The sequence below is a fragment of the Penicillium rubens genome, assembly GCF_028828025.1.
Source record: "Penicillium rubens strain IBT 27055 chromosome Unknown utg000003l_segment0_segment0, whole genome shotgun sequence".
NCBI classification, from domain to species: domain Eukaryota; kingdom Fungi; phylum Ascomycota; class Eurotiomycetes; order Eurotiales; family Aspergillaceae; genus Penicillium; species Penicillium rubens.
This window is the reverse complement of record NW_026890601.1, coordinates 7,086,981-7,109,128: the sequence shown is the minus strand read 5'-3', so window position 1 is coordinate 7,109,128 and position 22,148 is coordinate 7,086,981. Positions and strand designations below refer to the sequence as shown.

At 40.6% G+C, this 22,148-nt stretch overlaps 3 protein-coding genes across 3 annotated transcripts; 2 read left to right on the top strand and 1 right to left on the bottom strand.

The window, feature by feature from the left end:
* Positions 1–88: 88 nt before the first annotated feature.
* Positions 89–2,618, top strand: N7525_008953 (serine/threonine-protein kinase; the record flags this gene model as incomplete). The annotated part of the gene is made up of 4 exons (XM_002563020.1): positions 89–474; positions 534–1,366; positions 1,416–2,006; positions 2,056–2,618. The coding sequence occupies 4 exons, from the start codon at positions 89–91 to the stop codon at positions 2,616–2,618; spliced, it is 2,373 nt and encodes a 790-aa protein (XP_002563066.1).
* A 1,755-nt stretch (positions 2,619–4,373) lies between these two features.
* Positions 4,374–6,155, top strand: N7525_008952 (ATP-binding protein; the record flags this gene model as incomplete). Its single annotated transcript, XM_002563018.1, has 2 exons — positions 4,374–5,644; positions 5,744–6,155. The coding sequence occupies 2 exons, from the start codon at positions 4,374–4,376 to the stop codon at positions 6,153–6,155; spliced, it is 1,683 nt and encodes a 560-aa protein (XP_002563064.1).
* A 997-nt stretch (positions 6,156–7,152) lies between these two features.
* On the bottom strand, positions 7,153–8,178 carry N7525_008951 (aldo/keto reductase family protein; the record flags this gene model as incomplete). Its single annotated transcript, XM_002563017.2, has 2 exons — positions 7,153–7,833; positions 7,888–8,178. 2 exons carry the CDS (start codon positions 8,176–8,178, stop codon positions 7,153–7,155), a joined length of 972 nt encoding a protein of 323 aa, XP_002563063.2.
* Positions 8,179–22,148: the final 13,970 nt, after the last annotated feature.

The following is a 22,148-nucleotide window of genomic DNA, read 5'->3' as shown; positions in this document are numbered from 1 at the left end:
TAACCACGGTCTGCACAGTCAGCAGCCCCGTCGGACCGGTTGAACCGTCTAGAAAATCAATCACGTCACGTTGTCATTCTTCCCGACCATGGCCGCTGCATTCGACGAGGAAGACCTCGCTATCCCCCTCCCCTCCGACCGTGAGCGTCCGCGTGAACGTGCGAGGCCGCCCGCCTCCAACCCTTCCGCCATGGCAATGCCCCCGCCCTCGAAGCCGACCGGCAAGACCGAGGACTCGTTGCAGTCACCGTCGACTACCCGAGACATGCAACGCCTCGACCAGTACCAGACTATAAGAGTTTTAGGCGAGGGTTCGTTTGGCAAGGTAAAACTTGCTATTCACCAGCCAAGTGGACGTCAGGTTGCTCTGAAGATCATCTCACGACGCAAATTACTCTCCCGGGACATGGTTGGGCGTGTGGAGCGGGAAATCCAGTACTTACAATTGCTACGACACCCTCATATCATTAAATTGTACGATTTCGATCCAGAGTGCAATTGGGGTTTCAGTTGGCTGACCAATCATGTTATAGGTACACGGTGATTGCGACCAAGTCCGATATTGTGATGGTGCTGGAATACGCGGAGCGAGAGCTGTTCGATTATCTCGTGAGGAAGGGGAGGTGCGGTGACGACGAAGCCCGGAAATTCTTTCAGCAAATCATTTGTGCTGTGGAATACTGCCATCGACACAAGATTGTACACCGTGACTTGAAGCCCGAGAACCTGCTCATCGACAACCAAAAGAACGTTAAGATTGCGGATTTCGGTTTGAGTAATATTATGACGGATGGCAACTTCCTTAAGACTAGCTGCGGTAGCCCCAACTACGCTGCCCCAGAGGTCATTTCCGGAAAGCTCTACGCCGGCCCCGAGGTCGATGTGTGGAGTTGTGGCGTTATTCTATATGTGTTGTTGGTGGGCCGATTGCCTTTCGACGATGACTACATTCCCGCCCTTTTCAAAAAGATCGCAGCGGGCACCTTCCACATACCTGGATATATTTCATCTGGGGCAGCTCGTTTGATCCGGGCAATGCTCCAAGTTCACCCCGTCCACCGCATTACAATTCCTGAGATCAGATTGGACCCATGGTTCACCAAAAATCTCCCCCAGTACCTGGAACCACCACGTGAGGAGTTCATCGCCCCAGATGCAGACTCGAAGAAAGTTGATTCTGGAAAGCTTGATATGGTGAAGCCTCCACCAGTCCAGAACAAGATTCATCGAATTGCAGTGTCTAAGCTCGAACGAAGCATGGGATATGGCCGGGAGGATATCGAAGAGGCATTGAGACATCCGGAACCTAGCGCTATCAAGGACGCCTTCTCCATCGTCGTTGAGAATGAGATGATGCAAACCAACTGTAAGACCTGAACTCCTTAATCAACCTGCCTATCTGTTAACGATGACAGCACCCACGGAAGACAATCTGTTAGCTCAAAATGTCCAGAAAGGAGCTGCGCCTTCATCCGCCGATCGGACTCCTGCGCCTCGTCCTCAAGGGTCCCCTGCTCCCACCATGAGCCGCACCGCTAGTGCGTCGCACCGCAGGGCCTCGGAAGATCCACAACAACCGGAATCTGGGGAAGAACCCCGCGTTAGCCACGTTCGGATTCTCCCTACTAGCTTACCGTATGTTCACGACCAACTCATGGAACAACGTGATCGAGATAAAAGAGCTCGCAACGAATTGCTCGAGCAGCGTCGTCAAGAAGCCGCCCAGCTTGACCCAGAGGGACACGGATCTGCCTATCGGGACATGTCTCCCGAAGAACAGGCCGCGACAGCCCGTGCATTGAAGCCCCACGCTCGCAGTGTCGTCGACTTGGACAAATTGCGATTTGAGCCGCCAACCGGTCAACCCCTCGAAAAACAGCCAAAACGGAGTCGCAAATGGCAGTTTGGTATTCGATCGCGGAACCAGCCATATGAGGCCATGTTGTATCTGTACCGGGCAATTGCTGCTCAGGGTGGATTGTGGGACATTCAACCCGTGGAATCAGGTATGTTTACACTTCTTACCCGTTTCAAGCTTATTCTTACATCCTCTAGGCACCAATATCGGCCCCGATGCGACCCCGTCCCCTGATAAGCCTAAACCCTTGCAGAGCAAATACCCCGACCTCCCATCCGACTATTACATCCCGAAGGACCCATGGTTTATCCGTGCACGCCTGTTGAAAGAAGGCATTAAGGCTCCAGGGGCATCCACCAGTGTTTACAATAGCCGCAGCGACCTCGAAGAATTGCGTCGCCGCTTCAACATCTCGGGCATCTCTGCCCCAACAGAAGATAGGAGCAGAGACAACCAGTCCTCCGTACCCGACAGCGGTCTCACGAGCGGGGCCTCCTCGGTCAATGTTCCAAGCGGACTCCCAAAAATCACCTACGGTGTCTGGGTCTTCCTTGACATCCAGCTTTATCAACTCGAAGAAAACAACTACATGGTTGACTTCAAATGCGATGGCTACCAGAACGTGATCCGCACCGAGGGAGACACTGAATGGCATCCCATCAGCAAGCGCCTCAAGAACAAGGAGAAGGAGGTGACCAGCCCTTACCCCTTCCTTGATGTGGCGTCTGATCTCGTCGCCCAGCTGGCTGTGGCAAGCTAGACCAGTCTGTTTTCTCCGAGACTGGCTTTTGTTCATACACAAACTACCATGATAATTACCTTACATTAATCTTTTATTTCATATTGCTTGGGTGGTTGCATAGGAGCTTTCTGTTTCTGCTGCATTTCGGTGTCTTTTCCAGCAAGCGAGTCGTATTTTGGGGTTTTCTCTACATTGTACGGAGTATGTGTCTGATCTTTTCTCTTATCTTTTCCCTTCTCCTTTCGCATGCAAATATTCGTTCAATTGACGTCCCGCTACTTAGCTGAGTACATAAACGTGTATCTAGGCAGACTCTTGATGAAGCCAGAAATGGGATTTTTCAGGTTTACGAATGTTGATATAGCCTTATACTCCGAGGTCACTCACATAGATTAGTATAATACTATGATATTTACATACCTTCATGTAGACATCCAGGTATCATCTATTCCTCAATAATGTGCTTTCTTGGAGGGTTTCCTTAGACTAGTCCCCTAGCTACCTGCACATGAATCCAATGCATCATCCGACCATCCGACCATTCGACCCTCCGAGATACTCTGTTGCTCCAAACCACTATGGCTTGTTACCGTCGTGATAGGGCGCAGCACCTTCCAAAAGAAACGCCTTTCGGCTAAAAAGGTTGAAAATCTGGCGAGGGGATGTTTTGAGTAGCCTAGGGGACATCGAAAATCGACGGTGAAATGATTGGCTTCTCACGCTCCTTCTTCTCCGCCATATCGGCGACCATCTAAGGATCTAGCTTTTCGAAGACGACATACTAGTTGCAATACTCGTTGACAACATCGGCAGCCGGTCAGTGATATGAACCATCATACTGAGTTCGAGATCGTTTAGCGTAATCACTGTACCACTCTTCTCTTGCCCTCCCATCTCTCAACGAAACAACCGAGACAAACCCATTCGTTCCAGCTTCCTTGTCTCTGTGCGCACAATGTTGATCTGGAGCCCACGCACCGCAATTGGTAATGAAAGCGGACCATGGGAAAGTTTGGCCTTGAATGACTTGCTGGATTGAAGTCCAATGATATTGATAGGGTTAGTAGAGAAGCATCATAAAGAGACTGGGTAAAACAGACTCAATATGCACATATGCATTCTCCCCAAGTGACCAGAATTTTCAGGCGCTTCCACAAACTACACGTGCCGACATTTGATTCCTCAGATGTGATCGCTCGCGCATTAGTTCGTTTTTCGAAAGCCCTGCGAGTGCCAATCACCATGGAAGCGGTGATATGAGGCAGAAGTATTCTTAACATTGTCGTTCACGGTGTTGGTACATAGGCTTGGCACGATTATAGGACGTATGGCTATTTCATTTAATTTACGCGCCTCGCTCTAGAAGGCAAGATTTGACCGGTGTGTGCCGGTATGTTTCCTGAGTGCCAAAGAAAAGAGGATTCAACGAAAGAATATGCTATGGCCACCCCTCTGGATCTTTGCCTGCCCCTTCAATTTCTCATGAATATTGTACAAATGAAATTGGCCCCCTGCTTAGCCGTATCTCGTCCTTACTGAATTTCAACGCTCAATGTGTCATAAATTACTGTTAATCCCAGGCCAAACAGGTAAGCAAATTTGACAGGTGGCAAGCTTGGCATTCTCCATCACCTCGTGGATCTGTCGGTCGTGTTGTTGACCTTCCCGTTTCAAGGCACCTCTTGTCTTATACCAAGTCAGAAAGTCGGTTCCATATATCCACTGCGTTGAGTCCCCGAAGCTTTTGAAGCAAAAATTACCCTAAAACGTGACATGGACGGTATCAATGATGCCGCCTCGCTTGTGGCACTTGTTCAACTAGCAGGCGCTGTTATCAACTACATAACAACAGTCATCGATGCGCCATCCCAGAAAAAAAAACTACTTGCTGCGCTCATTCAGGCACGAGGTCTACTATCCACCTTAATTGAACTCACGGACGAAGTCAAAGATGAAAACTGGTCATATACAATTCAAAGCTTATCCGCACGCAATGGCCCATTGTCCACATTCCAGGAGCTTCTTGAGCACCTGGCTAGGAAGCTGGGTGGACCACCCTCCAATGTCCAAATCAAATCTGCTCTCTCTCGGCTCCGGTGGCCGTTCGATCTGACCAGCTCTCAAGAAATGATGAATTCACTCGAAAAGCTGAAGTTGCATTTGCTTCTAGCAATGGAGAATGACCATATTAGGCTTTCCAAGGCAATCCGAAATGAACTCCACGAAGTTCAAAACCAGTTAGCGGAAGCTTCCCTTCGCAATAAAAGACAAATCACAATGTCGCTTTCGAAAGAGCAAGAACTTATCGTGAGATCATTGTCTTTAGGGGATGTTTTTCACGAAATGGATGGAGAGGAAGTCTTGAAAATGAGGGGCCGTACTGAGTGGTTTCTCCTCACTGATGCTTTCAAACAATGGTACAATACAAGTTACACACCACGCACCCTGGTGCTCACAGGCTCTCCAGGATCAGGCAAATCATCAATATGCCAAGTGACCAGGTTCTTTCTCAGGGCCTGGCATCAGTCAGAAATTGACGCCTGTGTTGTATATTTTGCCTTCAATTTCTCTCAGCAAGGAAAGCTTAGTGAGGCCCAAGTGTTATCCAAGATTGTCCAGCAAATAATATTGGAACGTCCTTACCTCATGGAGCACATTGCTGCTCTAAGAGTAACTGGCGGCCCTCTATCGGCAATTCAGAGTATCGACCTAATCACCCGAGCTCGACGTGACCTCAAACACTTATATCTCATACTCGATGGACTGGATGAATGTGAAAGCACGAGCCGAGATGTTGTCAATGCTCTTCTTCAAGTCGAACCACCCCTAAGTATTTTGGCAGCAGGACGAGAAACTGGGGTATCCCTAAGGATTCTAGAAGACATTGTTACAGTCCGCATTGACGACGCCATGCCTCTATCGAGCCACCATGAAGCGATAAAGAAAATTCTAGAGGAAGACTCTCGTATATCCGCATATCTCGATCACAGTCCTGAAAATGTTGCCAAGGCAGCGAAACTCATTTTTGAGCGGAATAATGGCCTGTATGTACTCTTCAACCCCGCTTGCGAGAGGCTTAACGTGACATACTATTGCAACCACGAGCTGTTTACTTAAACGCACCAATGACTCACTTATCATAGTTGGATAACCACGACCGCTATGATAGAATCTCTAGCTCAGTCCGAGACTAGGGCCACTTTTGAGCGTTTACTCAGCAACGCACCTTTGAAGCTCGTTGAGTTATACGAGCTAAAGCTTGATGATATCATACACCAGCCAGTGGAGCTCGCGGTACTGGCGAAGAAGTCCCTGAGGATAATGCTTGATGCGGAGGGTTCTGTTAGCGTGAACCATTTGATGGGTGTTTTAGTCACGGAACTAACCGACATTGAGACAACTCGGCGTCTCGGCAGGAATCTCACACAGGCAGAGATAAGTGATACCATTCATGCGAGCTGTAAAGGATTTATTTCTTTTAGTGAGCCCGGCACGCGACTACGACTCGTCCACCAAAGTGCTAGAGAATTTTTGGAAACCCACGACATTTCTTAAACAGTCAATTTGTCTTCCATCTCAACGAATTTACTAGATTTTACCATTAAATGAATTTAAGACCGACTTTCGAATGCCTGGATAACCGATAGTTACTGGCGTTTCAGTTAAAACTCAGCGTTCGGAGTAGCTCAATCACAGGAAGAGTCCTGTATCCTATTTTATGGTGTCCCTGCATATTCTCTGCTAGGAAAACATAAACATATCCAGGTCTCCGATTTCCATCACATTCCCACAGATTATGCTTTGAATGTAGCCATTTAATATATTCGAGTTACGTCTATTCCTTCTTCATATAATGTGAAAGGGAGTAATGTTGAACTCTTCCGGCCAAAAAGATGTCGGATTTTTGTCAATGCCTAACGAGGGCGCAACTCTCCAACTTGATGTTTGTTAATCATTCGAATCAAGATGGCTGTAGTGAGCAATAAACTCTGAATATAAGGGTTAGTATTCAGGTTCCATAGGTAGTTCGTAATAAGCAGATACCTATATTCGAGTCTACTATTATATGGATTTCTAGGATTCTCGATTTCTAATAATCGCGTTTCCGAGGGGGCGTTCTAAGATCGTGGTCCGAGTAGTAGACATTCCTTTCCAAATACTAAGGTAATAGTCAATATATAAATCCCTTTGGTATATACTAAGCCTTATGGACTGGGAAAGGGAAATTGGCCAAGCTACTATCAATCACACCCGATTCCATATGACCAGGCACTCGGCATTGGGATCAGCAACAGAGAGTATAGCCGTTGTTTAGAGCTTTGGAGAAAGTTTAGCTCACTACTAGGTTCTGTGAGTAGGTAGTGGGCTTTGGTATGTTGTATAGCCCATAGAGAGCGCGGATGAATGTTGTATAGTCAATGGATGATTTGAGATAAGATACTGCTGTATTATTAATTTCTGAACAAGTTCCAGATAGTAAGAACAATAATAAGAATCAAGGCAGATAGTCCCATCTCAACTAGAAACCTCCCAACGGCCACAGCTCTTCATTTCACTGGTGACCAGGAAGATCATTAAAGTTATCCAAAGGCGCATCAACCTCAACAATCTTCCAAACCTGCTCAATTTGCACCGCGATCGCAGAATCAAGAGGACCCTTCGCAAATGCAGCAAGGGTCTGATCCAGCTGCTCAATAGTGCGCGTACCAAATATAACCCCATCCCCATACTCCCCGCTGAGCGATGAGTTATGCGCCACCCACCGATACGCCAGCTCAACCTTGGGAATACCAGACTCTTTAGAGATCTTATCCCAAAGCTTCAAACCCTCGAGCATGTTCTTCTTATTATAGAGCGCATGGTAAATCCCACCAATCATCGTCTTTGGATCCCATCGACCCTCACCACCAGAAACCAACACCTCGACATCCTTAGTCAAGAATCCACCTGCAATGGGAGAGTATGCATTGAAGGAGATGTTGTGCTTGCGTAGTGTTGGGAGTAGCTCTGTCTCCGCCCGACGAGCGACGGCGGAGTAGTTTCCTTGGTACACACTGGGTAGGACGTATCCCTTTTCACGACAAACGCGGACAACTTCGTCAACCTCTGTGGCTAGGTAGTTTGAAAGACCGAAGCGCTTGAATTTTCCAGCTTGGTAGAGGGCGTTTACACCGGCCAGAAGCTCCTCTAGGGGAAAGCGACGATCGGGTGCGTGGATGTAGTAGACATCCACCTGATTATGCTATTAGAAATAGACCTTCCACCTAATATATTGTTTGGAGCATACCTGGTCTGTTTGGAGATAGTTCAAACTCTGGTTTGCGATTGAACCGATCAATTCTTGGGAATTTGCTTCGGGGGCGAACCCGCCAGGGTGTTTCGTATCAATGGCAAAGCGGGAGCTGGCATTAACCAGACCCAGACGCTCCTCGGAATTCAAGTAGATTCTGGCCGTGTCGATAGTCTTGACACCATTGGCTTGCAGGATATCTAGAGCTGCATTGATGGATTCGAGGGTGGGATAGGACTCTTCGTCCATGATGGAGCCTCCACCCCAGATGAGATTAACGGGGGTCATGATTGATGGTTGGAAATAGATAGAGGGATACAGCTGTGGATGAATGTAGTATTTTCTGCTGATGGTAATAGCGAACATTGGAGCTGTATTTATTTAACCCACCCCATATTAATTCCGCTAACTCCGCCAGATTATAAATCGCACCACTCTCACATTATTGTTAAGCTACACGGTCTACATCGCTAGAACGTTCCATATATTGATTCCTAACTTCTATGAGGGAGCCAAAAATGTAACGTTCCACCTTTCCTCAAACTGGATCCTGCCTGCCAGGTTATAAATCGCTATCAGCCCGTAAAGATATAGGAGTACAACCCGTGTCCGAATGAGTAGATAGCAAATGTTTCATTAATGATACTCCTTTTGATAAAGTGACCTCCAAACTTCCCAATCATACTCGTAGCGTACTATAACTCCAAATGCAGATATAACACCAATAGCCGCCACTAGTCCATACCTAAGAATGGAGCCTCCTAAGGTAAGGCTTTTGTGCATGCCAACGAGAGATGAGCCTAAAATAAGAACTCAAATGCATACTAAAGGTACCAAGAGATAGCCTGGTAGAAGTCTCAAGCCTGGTAGAGTTAGTACGGCCCTGGAAACAGGTTGCTTGATCCAATCAGAGAACATGAATACCTAGAAGGCAAAGAAAGAGCCGTAAATGTCACGAGGAGAACAATAACTCCGGGGGGGGTCGGTCATATAGAAGGGGTCCTAAATTATTGAACTGTGCATTCTAAGAACTCCAGTAGCAAGACTTGTCAGTCGCTCGGCATTTTGTCTGTTTTATGTTTCGCGCTAGATCGAGCAAGTTCAAGGTACTGTCCATATCATCCTTGAGCCACCCGAGGTTATACAACCCGGTGTATCTGTATATCCGATCCTCTAAGGTCCACTACGTAGATCCCTTCGAGTCCTACTCCTCTCTAGGAGAGGGTTGTGATATTATCTCCTTTCTTTATATACATCGCCCTAGTATACTCTTAGCTCTCCGCCTTAGTAGCTTACTTCTAGCATTATTATCGGTATCTTAGTGTAAAGATATATAGTTATCAGGTGTAAGACCTATCAACCGGGTAAGATACAAATAGCGGGGAGGGGAATGAAAGTGTATTGTCTCTATATGTCAAGACTAACTCTTATCAGAAGTCAGGGGGGGCCCGGGGGGCCCTAGGATTAAAGGAAAATCCTAGTGCGCTAAGAAGTAGGGTCGATCACCTAACGAACCCCGCACGTATTAATTACGATATATACTACGTATATCCTATTATTCCCCGTTTTATAATTAAAAGGACCTTTATCCTTTATAATTATTCCCCCTCCTCTAACGTAGGTATCTCTATCTATAGTTAGACGAAGACTATTAAAGGAGACCGCTCCTCTTTATCTAGATAAACCTTCTTAAATATAGGTGTCCCTTCCTATAGTAAGCCTAAGGCTATTAAAGGGAATATTTTCTTTATCTAGGCTAGATATAAGTCTCCGCTAATACCCTAAGTCTCTCTCGTATTAGTAGTAATCCGGTACTATAGCTATAGCTGTGACGATCTGGAGGTTCTTGCGGTCACGTGATGATGTTTGTTTCTAGGCATATGACAGACTAGAGTCCGGGACGAGGGTCGACAGAGATTTCTGCCTAAAGTCCCCGACTAGAGGTCTCGACGCACAAAAGGATCTTATAGTGTCGATCCTTTCCCCTTTTTCTCTTTCCCCCTTATACTTAGTATTCTAAATTTAAATGCACTCTTTTCCTATAAAAAACCGGTAGGTTATATAATACTAAGTACCTCTCTCAATTTCTTTATAATAGTACGGCTATATAAACTATCAATTTGATTAGTTTCGGCCCTATTATATCCCCACTTTCGTTCCTTAGCACTATATATGAGATTCGGAAAAGATCGCATGGTTTATATTGAGTTGGCTTTGCCAACGACTAAGTACTACGGAATACGGTAACGATAGTGTATATAAGTGTAGAAACGGATCTATATAGATCCGGCTAATAGGCTATAAGATATATTTATATAAGGAAATGGGCTTCTAGGATCATATCCTCCCCTACCGAATAGGAAAACGGTCCTCCGTTTCCCGAAGGTCATGTGAGAGAGCTTAAAAACTCCCCCTAGATCCCGGAAAGGTATCGTTAATAGACGTACGTATAAAATCGAATTCGTTAAAGGTAGTGTAGGTATATAGGGGTATAAATAAAGGAAATACGTTAGTAAGTCTCTAAGAATAGTAGTAATAAAGGTCTTTAAGCCTTTATAAGACTCGGGGTCTTCGATAGGGGCCTAAAATAGGTAGCGAGGGTATAAAATTAGCTTACTAGCGGTTATTAAAGGGAGATCTAAGAGGCGTTTAGATAAAGGAGAGTGCTTCTAAGGTATAGACTCTACCTATTAGTGTCCGTAGGTAGCCTAAAGGACTCTTACTTCTAACTTTATAAATAAGAGGACCCTCCTACTTCGAGATAGTGTAGTATTTCCTATATAGCTTCACTTCTACTCTCTTCCTTTCTTTACTACCCTACTTTTACCCCCTTTTATCCCCCTTTCTTATTAATTTTTATCGATTCTTATCTATATAAACGCTTTTATATCGAAGATACTTTATCGAAGTCCTTATAAGCGCCCTAGCGAGTCTTTAGGGACTACTAGAAGTTTCACTACTACTACGCGGGGTTCTATTAAGCCTATAGATACTAAGCCTAGGCGTATATCACTTATTTTTTATAAGTACTATAATATAGAGCTAGGACCCTAGGATATAGAGCTAACCGAGGCCGCGCGGATCGAGCGGTAGGCGAGAGAGCTATATATAACCCTAGGGAACACTAAGGTAACTAAGTCCGGTAAGGTCGATATTAGTAAGGTAAGCCTTATTCTTATAAACCTCTTAAAAGAAGGATACTAAAGCGATAACTTCCGTTAAGCTAGTTAGATAGCCGCCCGGAAATAATTAAGCGTTTTTAATAAGTTTCCCCCTCCCTTAAGCTCTCCTAAGGCTCTCGGAGGTATAGGCGGCGATAGTAATAGTGATAGCGATAGTAATAGTAATAGTAATAGTAGCGCGGCCGGTGATAATAGCGGTATAGCTAGCGGTGATAGTAGCGTAGGAGTGGGTATAGTTATAGCCGGACCCGCGGGTATAGGTAGAGATACTAGAGGTATAGTTACTACTCTAGTTATTACTAACTATAGCGGCGATAGGAGTTAGTTATATATTCTACTTCCTATCCCGGCCGCCACTATTTATTTATAGGCTTAAACCGACGTTAGTAAGTTTTCCCTACTCTAACTATACCCGTTTAGAGGCTAACTACTTCGTTCTAAGTAAAAGAGTAGACGCTACTAAGATACCTCTCTTTATACTTCTCTTAAAGAGTTTATAGGACTAATTATAGTACTATATAGACCCTAAGCGTACCGGAGTCGATTATTACGTTACTAAAGACTATATAGTATCCTTAGTTATAAACGTATATATAGCCTTAGGCTAAATAATTAGCTATAAAGCCTCTCTAAGTAAAGCTTATATATCTTATAAGAAAGGTAATAGTCCGTTTTCCTCCTACCGGATCGTTTTTCTCACTAGGTCGGGTTTCTAGTGGTTATTATTATATACTTACTACTAATAGTCTAGTACGGCTAATAAATATACCTTTTATAAGTACCTTTTCGGATAGTTTTATCTTTACTTCTTTTCTAACGTCTTCTAGGCCCGATTAGCGATCTTACTAATAATCCCGATAATAACTATAAGACTCCGTTCTAGATATATAACCTTATTCGCCGCTTCTAGCCTAATAGTATCTTATTTAAGGCCTTAAATATACTCGTTTATACCGATAGACCTCTTTATATAAGTAAGAAGAAGGCTAGTAAAGAGAAGGGACGAGCTATTAGTCCTAGTAAGGCTCCTATTAATCCTATTACTATACCTCCCGCTAAGGATAAGGGTAAGGGTAAAGCTATCCTAGTTTCCGCTAGTCTAGCTAAAGCCGGTAGTACTATTACCACTCCCTTTAAGTCTATAAAGAAATATATAGCTAATAACGCCCCTAGCGGTAAGGATAAGGGTAGTTAGAAGAAAAAGCACACTAAGGATATATTTAATCCTCCTAATACTATATATACTACGCCCCGCTCCGGTCCGGCTTTCGATAGTGTAATATACGCGACTCTTTTAGACTAGCCTAATATCTACTATATAGAGGATAAGCTATAGTTCTATAACGTTTATAAACGTCTCTAGGAAATATATAAGCGCGTCTAGTATAATTATACCGCTATATAGGATCTAGGGCTTAAGAAGGGTTAGCTAAAGGAGGGTGATATTACTAAAGCGGAAGGTAATAGGTCCGAGGATAGTAGTTCGGACTCCGGTAATATTCTAAACTATTAAAGATAAGGTAGACGGATCCTTATAGTTAGTTTTCGGGCTTTATACCCTCTTTCTACTTATATTAGTTCTTATTAAGGCCTTATACCTCTATTCGCGCGGTTTAGCGATAGTTTCTATTAAGTCCTACCCCTTCTAGGCGGCTCTTTCGGCGTTCCTAAAGCCGGTAATACGATTTTAATTTCCTAATTCTAGCTTTATATAGATATAAGCTCTTAGATCTCTCTAGATAGGGGTAGAATAATAACTATAAAGGGGTACGAGGTTTAGCCCGAGCCTTATTTAAACTCGCGATAAGCGTCCTCTACCGATTTATACCTATCGGATTCGTTTTATTTAAAATCCTTAGATTTATAGTTATTTATTTCCGAGTCCTACTTATTAGTACCTAGCGGGCCCTACTCTAGTGCCTTATTAATAGTTTTCGTCTATCTTTTACGCGTAGCTACTTACGTCTTTATAATAATATATTTAGCTATAACTTCCTCCTTTAGGAATTCTATACGGGCTCCTAAGCGCTTAAATTCCTACTATTCCTCTTTTATAAATATAGAGAGGTCCGTATATATTAGCGGAGAGGGTTCTACCTTATCGAGGATTCTATAGAGTTCTTCTAGGCGGCTAATCTTTTAGCCGGCTTATTATAGAGCCGACTAGCCGGCCGGCGATACCTATAGGCTAGGATTATCGCCGACGTTTACGTCTATTAGTCTTATACTATTAATAAGGTTCCGGAGAATATATCTATTTAGTTCGGCGAGAGTGTAAGTCCTTAATAGATAGGCTTATATAACCTTATATAGCCCGAACTATATACTCTCGAACTTCTACTTTACTTTATTCCTTATTAGGACCTAATCGTCGATTTTAAAGCTAGTTTTAGTGACTATAGAGTCCTAGATCTTTTATTTCCGGATAGTATAGATAAGTAGGAGCTTATTTACCTTCGAGTAGGCGTCTATAAGCTACTAGATTTACTTATCCTAGTTAGTTCTTTCCTAGGCGTCCGGCGGCTTACCTCTATCTATAATAATATAGGGATATATACTATAGACTAGGAAATAGGGGCTCTTTCGAGTGATAGCGTGCTCCTATATATAGGTAGCGAGTAGCGCTTTTATAAGATATTTGTCCTAAAGTCTTATAGGCTTATCTATAAGGTATTTTATAAGTATATAACTAATAAGGCTATTAAAATTTTCTACCTTACTATTAGTATAGGGATAGTAGGGTATTATCGTATAGTAATAGGCTCTTAGTTAACTTATAAAGTGTTATATAGCTCCTAATAAAAGGTTAGCACTATTATCTAAGAGTAATTTATTAAATATACTATAGTATATATATATATTATAGAATAAAAATTCTATAAGCGTCTCTTTAGTTATATCTAGGACTATATAGGCGACTAGCTAGCTAGTTATATAGTCGATCGCTATAATAATCTATCGGTTCCTATTCGGCGTTATTAGAAGGGGGCCGATAAGATCGATTCCCTAACGCTCGAATAGGCGGATACCGCTTATCACTATATATTATATAGCTTCCTATTCGAGATCCTTATAGGAACCCTATAAAACCTAGTAATTTAGGTAGTTCTTTATAGACTCCTCTATATCCGCTTAGATCGATAGCCACTAACCCTAGGGCCTAATAATACTATTAAGGCCTAGAAAGCTAAAGTAGCCGAACTTATAATAGGCCGTCCGGAGTAGCTCGGAGCGAAATAGGGGATCTAGATATAGAGAGATAACGCTATCTTTATATATAAAAATAAGTTATTAGTTTTCCTCTATAGGAGCCCGCGCGAATATATTAGTATTTTATAAGCTAAGTTAGTCGGTATATTTTTTTACTACCCTTCTAATAGCTAGGTCCTCCGGCTCTATACTATCTTATAAGAGCTAGATTATAGCCGCGAGCTATTCTTCTTTAGGGATACTATATACTATTATTATAAGTATAAGGTATCTAACTCTAATAGGCCTCTTAAGACTTATATTAGCTTAGGTAGTTCCGACTAGGTCTAGCCGGCGGCTAATAGTATCCGCTATAATATTCTCCGAGCCCTTTCGGTATCGAATAGATAACCGATACTACTAGAATTCGGCGATCTACTACGTAAGGCGCTTACTATACTCCTTTATAGTATTTAGGTATTATAGGGATATATTATCGGTAATAATAATAGTCTCGAACCGGTCTCTATCGATATACCTATCCTATATATAGATAGCTTCCTTAATAGCTAGTAACTCTTTCTTATATATAGGGTAGTTTAGCTTAGCGCTATATAGCTTCCGCCTATTATATACCACTAGGTAAAGTTTTCTATTATCGTCCTCCTATATAAGGACTATACCGAGAGCCTATTCGGAGGTATCTATTTCGATAATATATAGTCGGTTCTAGTCTAGTTATTTAAGGACTAGGGCGGAAGTAAGGAGGTCCTTTACCTTCTAAAAGGCGCTTTTATAGGCTTCTATCTAGGTAATAGAGCGGAAACGTTATTTATAAAGTGTACTATCACTTTCTTTTAGGAGCTTATAGAGTAGTATATATACCTTTGAAAAGTTATAAATAAATTAATAGTAATAAGTAGCTAAGCCGAGAAACTAATAGATATTATAGATAGTTTTTAATCGCGGCTAGGCCTATATAGCTTCGACTTTAGCTAGGAGAGGCTATATCGTTCTATTTCTAACGATATAACTATAAAACTCTAGTTCCTAGATCGCGAACGTACACTTAGTCGGTAACGTATATAGTTATTACTTCTATAAGAGCGCTAGGACTTCTTCTATATATTTCTAGTGCTTATCGAGCGTAGCTAAGAAGATAAGGATATTATCGAGATATACTACTATATTATAGCTAAAGAGGGGCTATAGCGTTTTATTAATAATAGATTAGAAGGTAGTAAGCGCGTTATATAGTCTAAACGGTATAGCGAGCTATTCGTATTTTCCCTAGATAGTATTAAATACTATTTTCTCGATAGAACCTTTCTCTATATAGATCTACTAATATCCGGCTATAAGATCGATCTTAGAGAGAATCTATACGTTCCTAATAATATCTAATAACTCCTAGATTTATAGGAGGGGGTATCCGTTCTTTACTATTATATTATTTAGGGCTCGATAGTCGATATATATTCGCTACTTTCTATTCGGTTTCTAGGCGAAAACGACTAGGAAGCCCTATACGCTATTAGACTCGCGGATTAAGCCCTTTTTAATAAGATCTTCGACTTATCTAGCTTACTTATCGAGCTTCTTAGAGGAGAGTCTATACGTGTTAATATTAATAGGTATATACGTTCCTATATCGATTTCGTACGCTATATTACGTTCTAGGGGAAGTGTAGTAGGTAATTCCGCTCGGAAGAGATCCTTATATCTTATAAGGATCCGCTAAATTCTAGGGTTATCGCTCTTAAGCGGCCCCGGTTCTTCGTTTTTATATCTATAGTAAGTCGGATAGACTATAAAAAGGTAGACTTCACTCCCTAATTTCCGGAGGAGTTAGCGTATTTATTTAGCCGATATTATATTAAGGTATATACTTCCCCTTATAATAACGCGGGCGTTATTTATAGGGTAAATAGTATATATATAATAGTTATAATCTATAAGGGTTATAATAGATATATACTAGTCGATATATAGGTTTTCTACCTAGAGGAAATCTCGGCTAAGGATTATATTATACTTAGTTAGGAGGATCTAGGCCTTAATCTATCCTATCTAGTTTCCGACCTTAACTAGAAGGATAGTATAACCACTTATTTCTAGCCGCTCGCTATTTATAATAGTGACTAGTAATAGGGTCTTAGGTTTTCGTACCTAGATCTATCTATCTAACTTCCTAAAGACCTATAGAGAGACGAATATATCGCTTACTCCGCTATCTAGGAGTATATAAATAGATATTAGGTTAGCGTCTCCTATATAGATCTTTCCCTAGTAAAACGTTAGGGAGTTAGTAAGGATATTTAGGGACACGGATAGATATAGGGGTCTTTCCCTCCGCCTCTACTAAGATAGCGGAGGGGGCTCTATTTAGGCCCGTTTATAGGAGTTTATAGGGTAATAAGGGTCGAGGATATTATCTATATCGAATAATAGTAGCTTAGGAGCCTATTATAGGCGGCCGACGAGGGCTTCTATATTATATAGCTATACTAGTTTTTTATAGGTTAGCGGGATCGTTCGTATACCGCCTTTTACTTCTATTTTATCTCCTCGGTTTTCGGCTTCCGATAGAAATAGGCTAGATATCCCTATTTCCTATAGTTATAATATTCTTAGGTCTCTTTAAACGGTAGTAGCCCTTATATAGTATAAGCCTCTATAGAGCTAACGATAGTATTAATATCTATAGCGTCTAGGTATCTTACCGAAGACCCTTTATATCTCTAAGTGATAACCCGCCTTTACTCGTACTAGGCGAAATAGAAGATAACGTCTTTAATCGTTTTAGGCTAGTCTCGTCCCTTAGCCTATTTAGTATAGTAGGTAGCTTTTATACCTATAATAAATCGCTAGATTAATATTAGGTCCGGAATATCCTAATTAAGATCGGATATAACCTACTAGAGATTCGTAGCGTACTTTTATATAGATTAGTTCCCTTATTTAAGCGTTTTATAGCGCTTATAGAGTTTCTCTATAGATAGGTACTCCGCGAATTCCTATTTAAGCTATTCCTTAAATATAGCCTATATTAGGAAGTTATCTATACCGAGTAAGTTATATTATCGCTCGCGCTATTCTAGACGCTACCGAGCGACCTTTATAAGCTTCCTAGAGGTATATAGTATCTTTACCTTATTAAAAGAGTTATAACCGGTAAGCTTTACTAGCTCTAAAAAGTATCGATTATAGTCGCGCGTCTATTTATAGGCGGCGTTATTAAAGATAGCGCTATTATAGTTAGTAATTGCCTATAAGTCGTTTAGGAACCTCTTATAGGTATCCTTATCTATAGCTTAAAAGATTATAGCTATAGATAATAGAGACTTCTTAGAGGTATTCGGTAGTAGCTATTCTCCCTTAGAAAGGAGGTCTAACCTATAGGATAGGTTTATAGCTATACTAAAGGCCGCTATAAGTCGTTCGGTTTTAGACCGTTCCGCCTAGAGGGCCTAAGCCCTATTTATAGCCCGTTCGACTAAGAGATTAACCTACTAGGGGTCTATAGTAGAATATATATATATAAAGATATTTCGTTCCTTTATTTCTAAAAGGTTAAAGGCTATATTAACCTCTACTAAAAGGTTAGCTATAAATTCCGCTTCGGTATTTCTTTAAAAGGGCTACGTAAATATAATTATTTCCTAGCGGGGATAATAAGGGGTTCTTTTCTTTCTTAGAGGAAGTAAATAATAAGTTCTATATTCCTCTTATTAGGTTAGGAGGCTATCTATCTTTTAATAGCGCCTAGATACGGATCTTACTAGGTAGCGGGACCTCTATTCCTATACGGATCGGTATTTCCCTTAGATAGATATTTATAGATTCGAGGTTTCTCTTAGAGCGATATATTCGCTTAGGGGCTAAGATTCCGTCCGGCTATATAGATCCTTATAAATCTATATTTCTCTATAGATTACACGATTTTTATTAATAGACCCGCTCCGGGTCTAGAAAGGGATATTATCTCCTATATTTTTCCGTTCTTCCCCCTCGTTCTTAGAATCTAGTATACCGAGAGAGCCGGAGGGGAGGGTAGAGGAAAGGAGGGAGAAAACGAGGTTTTATAAGCCTCCCTACCTAGTATCTAGGTCTATAGAATCGTTATCGGGATAGGACGAGAGGGTTTAGCACCGTTTTCGCCCTACTAGACGTATACGGTGCTATCTTATACCTCCCTAGGCTAACTGTGGAAGGTGGCCTATACCGATATGCTACTAGATAAGATTCGGAAAAGATCGTATGGTTTATATTAAGTTAGCTTTACCAACGACTAAGTACTACAGAATACGGTAACGATAGTGTATATAAGTGCAGAAACGGATCTATATGGATCCGGCCAATAGGCCATAAGACATGTTTATATAAGGAAATGGGCTTCTGGGATCACATATAGCTAAGACCTTAACCCACGTTAATCCCGAACCCGAACCGAGAACCCCCGACTAATTAAGATAGTCGGACCGAGACGAAACCTACCCGCGAATTAGGATAGATAGCCTATCCCTATACCTAATAAAGAGACTAAGTAAGAAACTATCGCTACTTATAACCCGTATACCCTAACCCCTAATCTATAGAGACTAGTTAATACTAGTAAACGTGATAAAGAAGAAGAACCGATTAGCGTATAGCTACGCTAGATACCGAGAAGTGAAAGATTTATTAAGCTTACTTATAATTACTAGAGACTACGAAATCTAGTTTAGGAACTCGAAGATAAGATTATTATACTAAGAGTAGAGAGAACTAAACCTAATAATACTATAGAAGCACTCTATATCGAGCGAGATAAGGCTATCGCCTATTGAGATATCGCTATCCGCGAGCGTAGTAAACTTACCTTCTATCTCCTAAATCTCTAAGGCTAGAATTAGTATAGTACCGGCGTACTAATTATAGAGGCTACTACTATTCGGAAGTCTACTAAAATACCTAATATATCTATACTAAACGATAGAAAGGAAGTCCGATTTAAGACTTAGGAAACTATAATTCGCTAGAAGCTCGAAGTAAATACTAACTATTACCCTTTACCTATTTACTATAAGCTCTATATCTAGAGCTATTATAAAAGTAAAGCTTAGCTATATATTACTCCCCGGATAAGCTCCGATACTAGTCTCCTATATATAGACGCTAAGGATATTATCCTTTACCTAAAGACTATTTTCGCGAACCTAAACCGATATATAGAAGTTTATACTATATACTATAAACTTAAGATAAAACCGAAGGATAGCTTTACTAATTTCCTTATAGAGTTTATATAGCTCGCCGAAGAAGCTATTATTATTACCGAAAACTATAAGTATAATCTATATTCGAAACTCCTATACCTACTTTAGAGTTAGGTTATATAGGTAGTTAATTAAGATACTATCTCGTTCGATATATTTATATAGAGCTATTAGAGTATAGCGTATAAGATTAGTCTTTAGTAAGAAGTAAAGACCTTCTTATATACCCGATCTATAATCCCCGCTATTAGTACCGGAGGTATATTCGCCGCGAACTAGTTAAGCGCTCCCTACGTAAAGCGCGAGTACACTCTAAATCTATCTACCTCCGAAAGAGAGACCTTAATAAAAAAAGGATAATACTTTAACTATAAGGAATATAGATATATAACCTATAATTATCCGAAAAAGAAACTAACCCTCGCTATCGCGATAACTACTCCTACTATAAACCCTCCCTATATAGATAAGATTATAGAGCTTAAAGTAGATACCGATTTAGGAAAAGTTCCTACCTAGACGAAGTCTCCCTCCTAGGCGGACGGAAGGTATTACTATTCTCGCTAGATTTATAGAAGTTAATTAGCGGTCCTAGAGATAGCTTAGTTTTTAATATATAGCTAATATATAATAGACGCTTATTTTCTATTTTAGCACTTAGTAATACTAGAGTAGATAGTTATACTTTTATTAATTTATTAATAGTTATAATATTAGGTAAGCGTTTCGGACTTAGGGTAGAAAGACTAGGCTATAAATACCTAGTGCGAGGTTTTAATAGTAAACTAGTAGAACTAATATAGTATATAGCTTTCCTTACGATTTATATCGATAGAAGGATTTAACGATAGATCCCTATATTAATTATAGACTTAGGAAGATATAATATTATCCTTAGATAGATATAGTTTACTAAGTATAATATCTTTCTCGACTATCGATAACACTAGATAATTTAGCTAGATAAAAGGACTCTTTTCGATAAAGTAGCGAGTAAGATCTCTATCCTAACCCTAAAGACTATCCTATAGAGATCTCTATAAGATAATATTCACTAAAAGGACGTAGACCGGAGAGATTATCTCTTCGAGTTAATAAAGATAACTATAGAAATATAGAAACCGAAAAAGGATATCTATCCTTACGCCTATAAGCGCTAGTATAGATACTAATAGATATAAGAGTAGAGAAAGATAGTATAGAATATTAAGGATAAGATACTAAATATTCCGCTCTCCTATAAAAAAGAAGATAAACCTCCCTATCTTATAATCGATATTAGTATAATTAGAAGAGTCGGATTCGATAGATAGGAAGTATAGAAAAAGAGAGACCCTATAAGAGGAATCGAGATCTTTACTACCTTACTCTATAAGATAGACCGAATTCTTACTATAAAGTCGGCTATCGAGGAGGATTCTAAACTTTAAGAGATTAAGAGGATATTACCGCTAGAGTATTATAACCTAGCCGAAGTATTTTTAAAGAAGAAGTCGGATAAATTGCCCTTATATAGACCTAGTATAGATTACGATATTATTCTTAAAGCTAAAGTATAACCGGGTTACTATCCTTTTTATAAGCTATCTCTTAACGAGCTAAAGGCGGCGAAATAGTATATTATTAAGAATCTAGATAAGGGCTTTATTATACTAAGCGCGTCCCCTTACGTATCTCTAATCTTAATAGTAAAGAAGCTTAGTAGTAGACTCCGCTTCTATATAGACTTCCGAAAGTTAAATATAATTACTAAAAAGGACTATTACCCACTCCCTCTAATCGACGAAGTGCTTTAACGAACTAGTAAAGCGAAGTACTTTACTAAGCTTAATATTAGATAGGGTTTCTACCGGATTCGTTTAACCCTAGGAGCGGAGGACTTAATAACCTTTAGGATACGAATATATAGATAAATACGTAGTTACCTTTATAGATAATATCCTTATCTATAGTGAGACCCTTAAAGAATATTATAGATAGGTAAGAGAAGTGCTCTCCCGACTATAGAAGGCTAGTTTATAAGTTACTCTCTTAAAGTGTGAATTTGCTATTATAAAGACTAAGTTCCTTAGGTTTATCGTAAGTATAGATAGTATTATAGTTAATCCTAAGAAGATCCGGGTGATCTAGTTATAGAAGACCCTATCGATAGTAAAAGGCGTATAATCCTTCCTCGGATTCTATAACTTCTATCGATAATTTATCTAAGGATATAGTTTAATTTTAAAGCCTCTATATTATCTAACTCGATAGGGCGTCCTATATAAATAGTCTACCTATTATAAAGTAGCCTTTACGCTCCTAAAAGAGAAGCTAGTTATTACACTAATACTCTATTATTACGACCTAATACGAAAAATAAGAGTAGAAACTAACGCTTTAGATAGTATATTAGGAGTAGTATTATCTTAGTACTATAAAGATAATAATTTCTAGTATCTAGTAGCTTTCTATTTAAAAACTATATAAGCTATAGAGTTAAACTATAAAGTGTGGGATAAGGAACTCTTTACTATTATCTATATATTATAGGAATAGAGACTAGAGCTCGAAGGTCTTATACGATAAGATCGTTTCGAGATTCTTATAGACTATTAATCTCTAGAATATTTTATAACTACCTAATAAA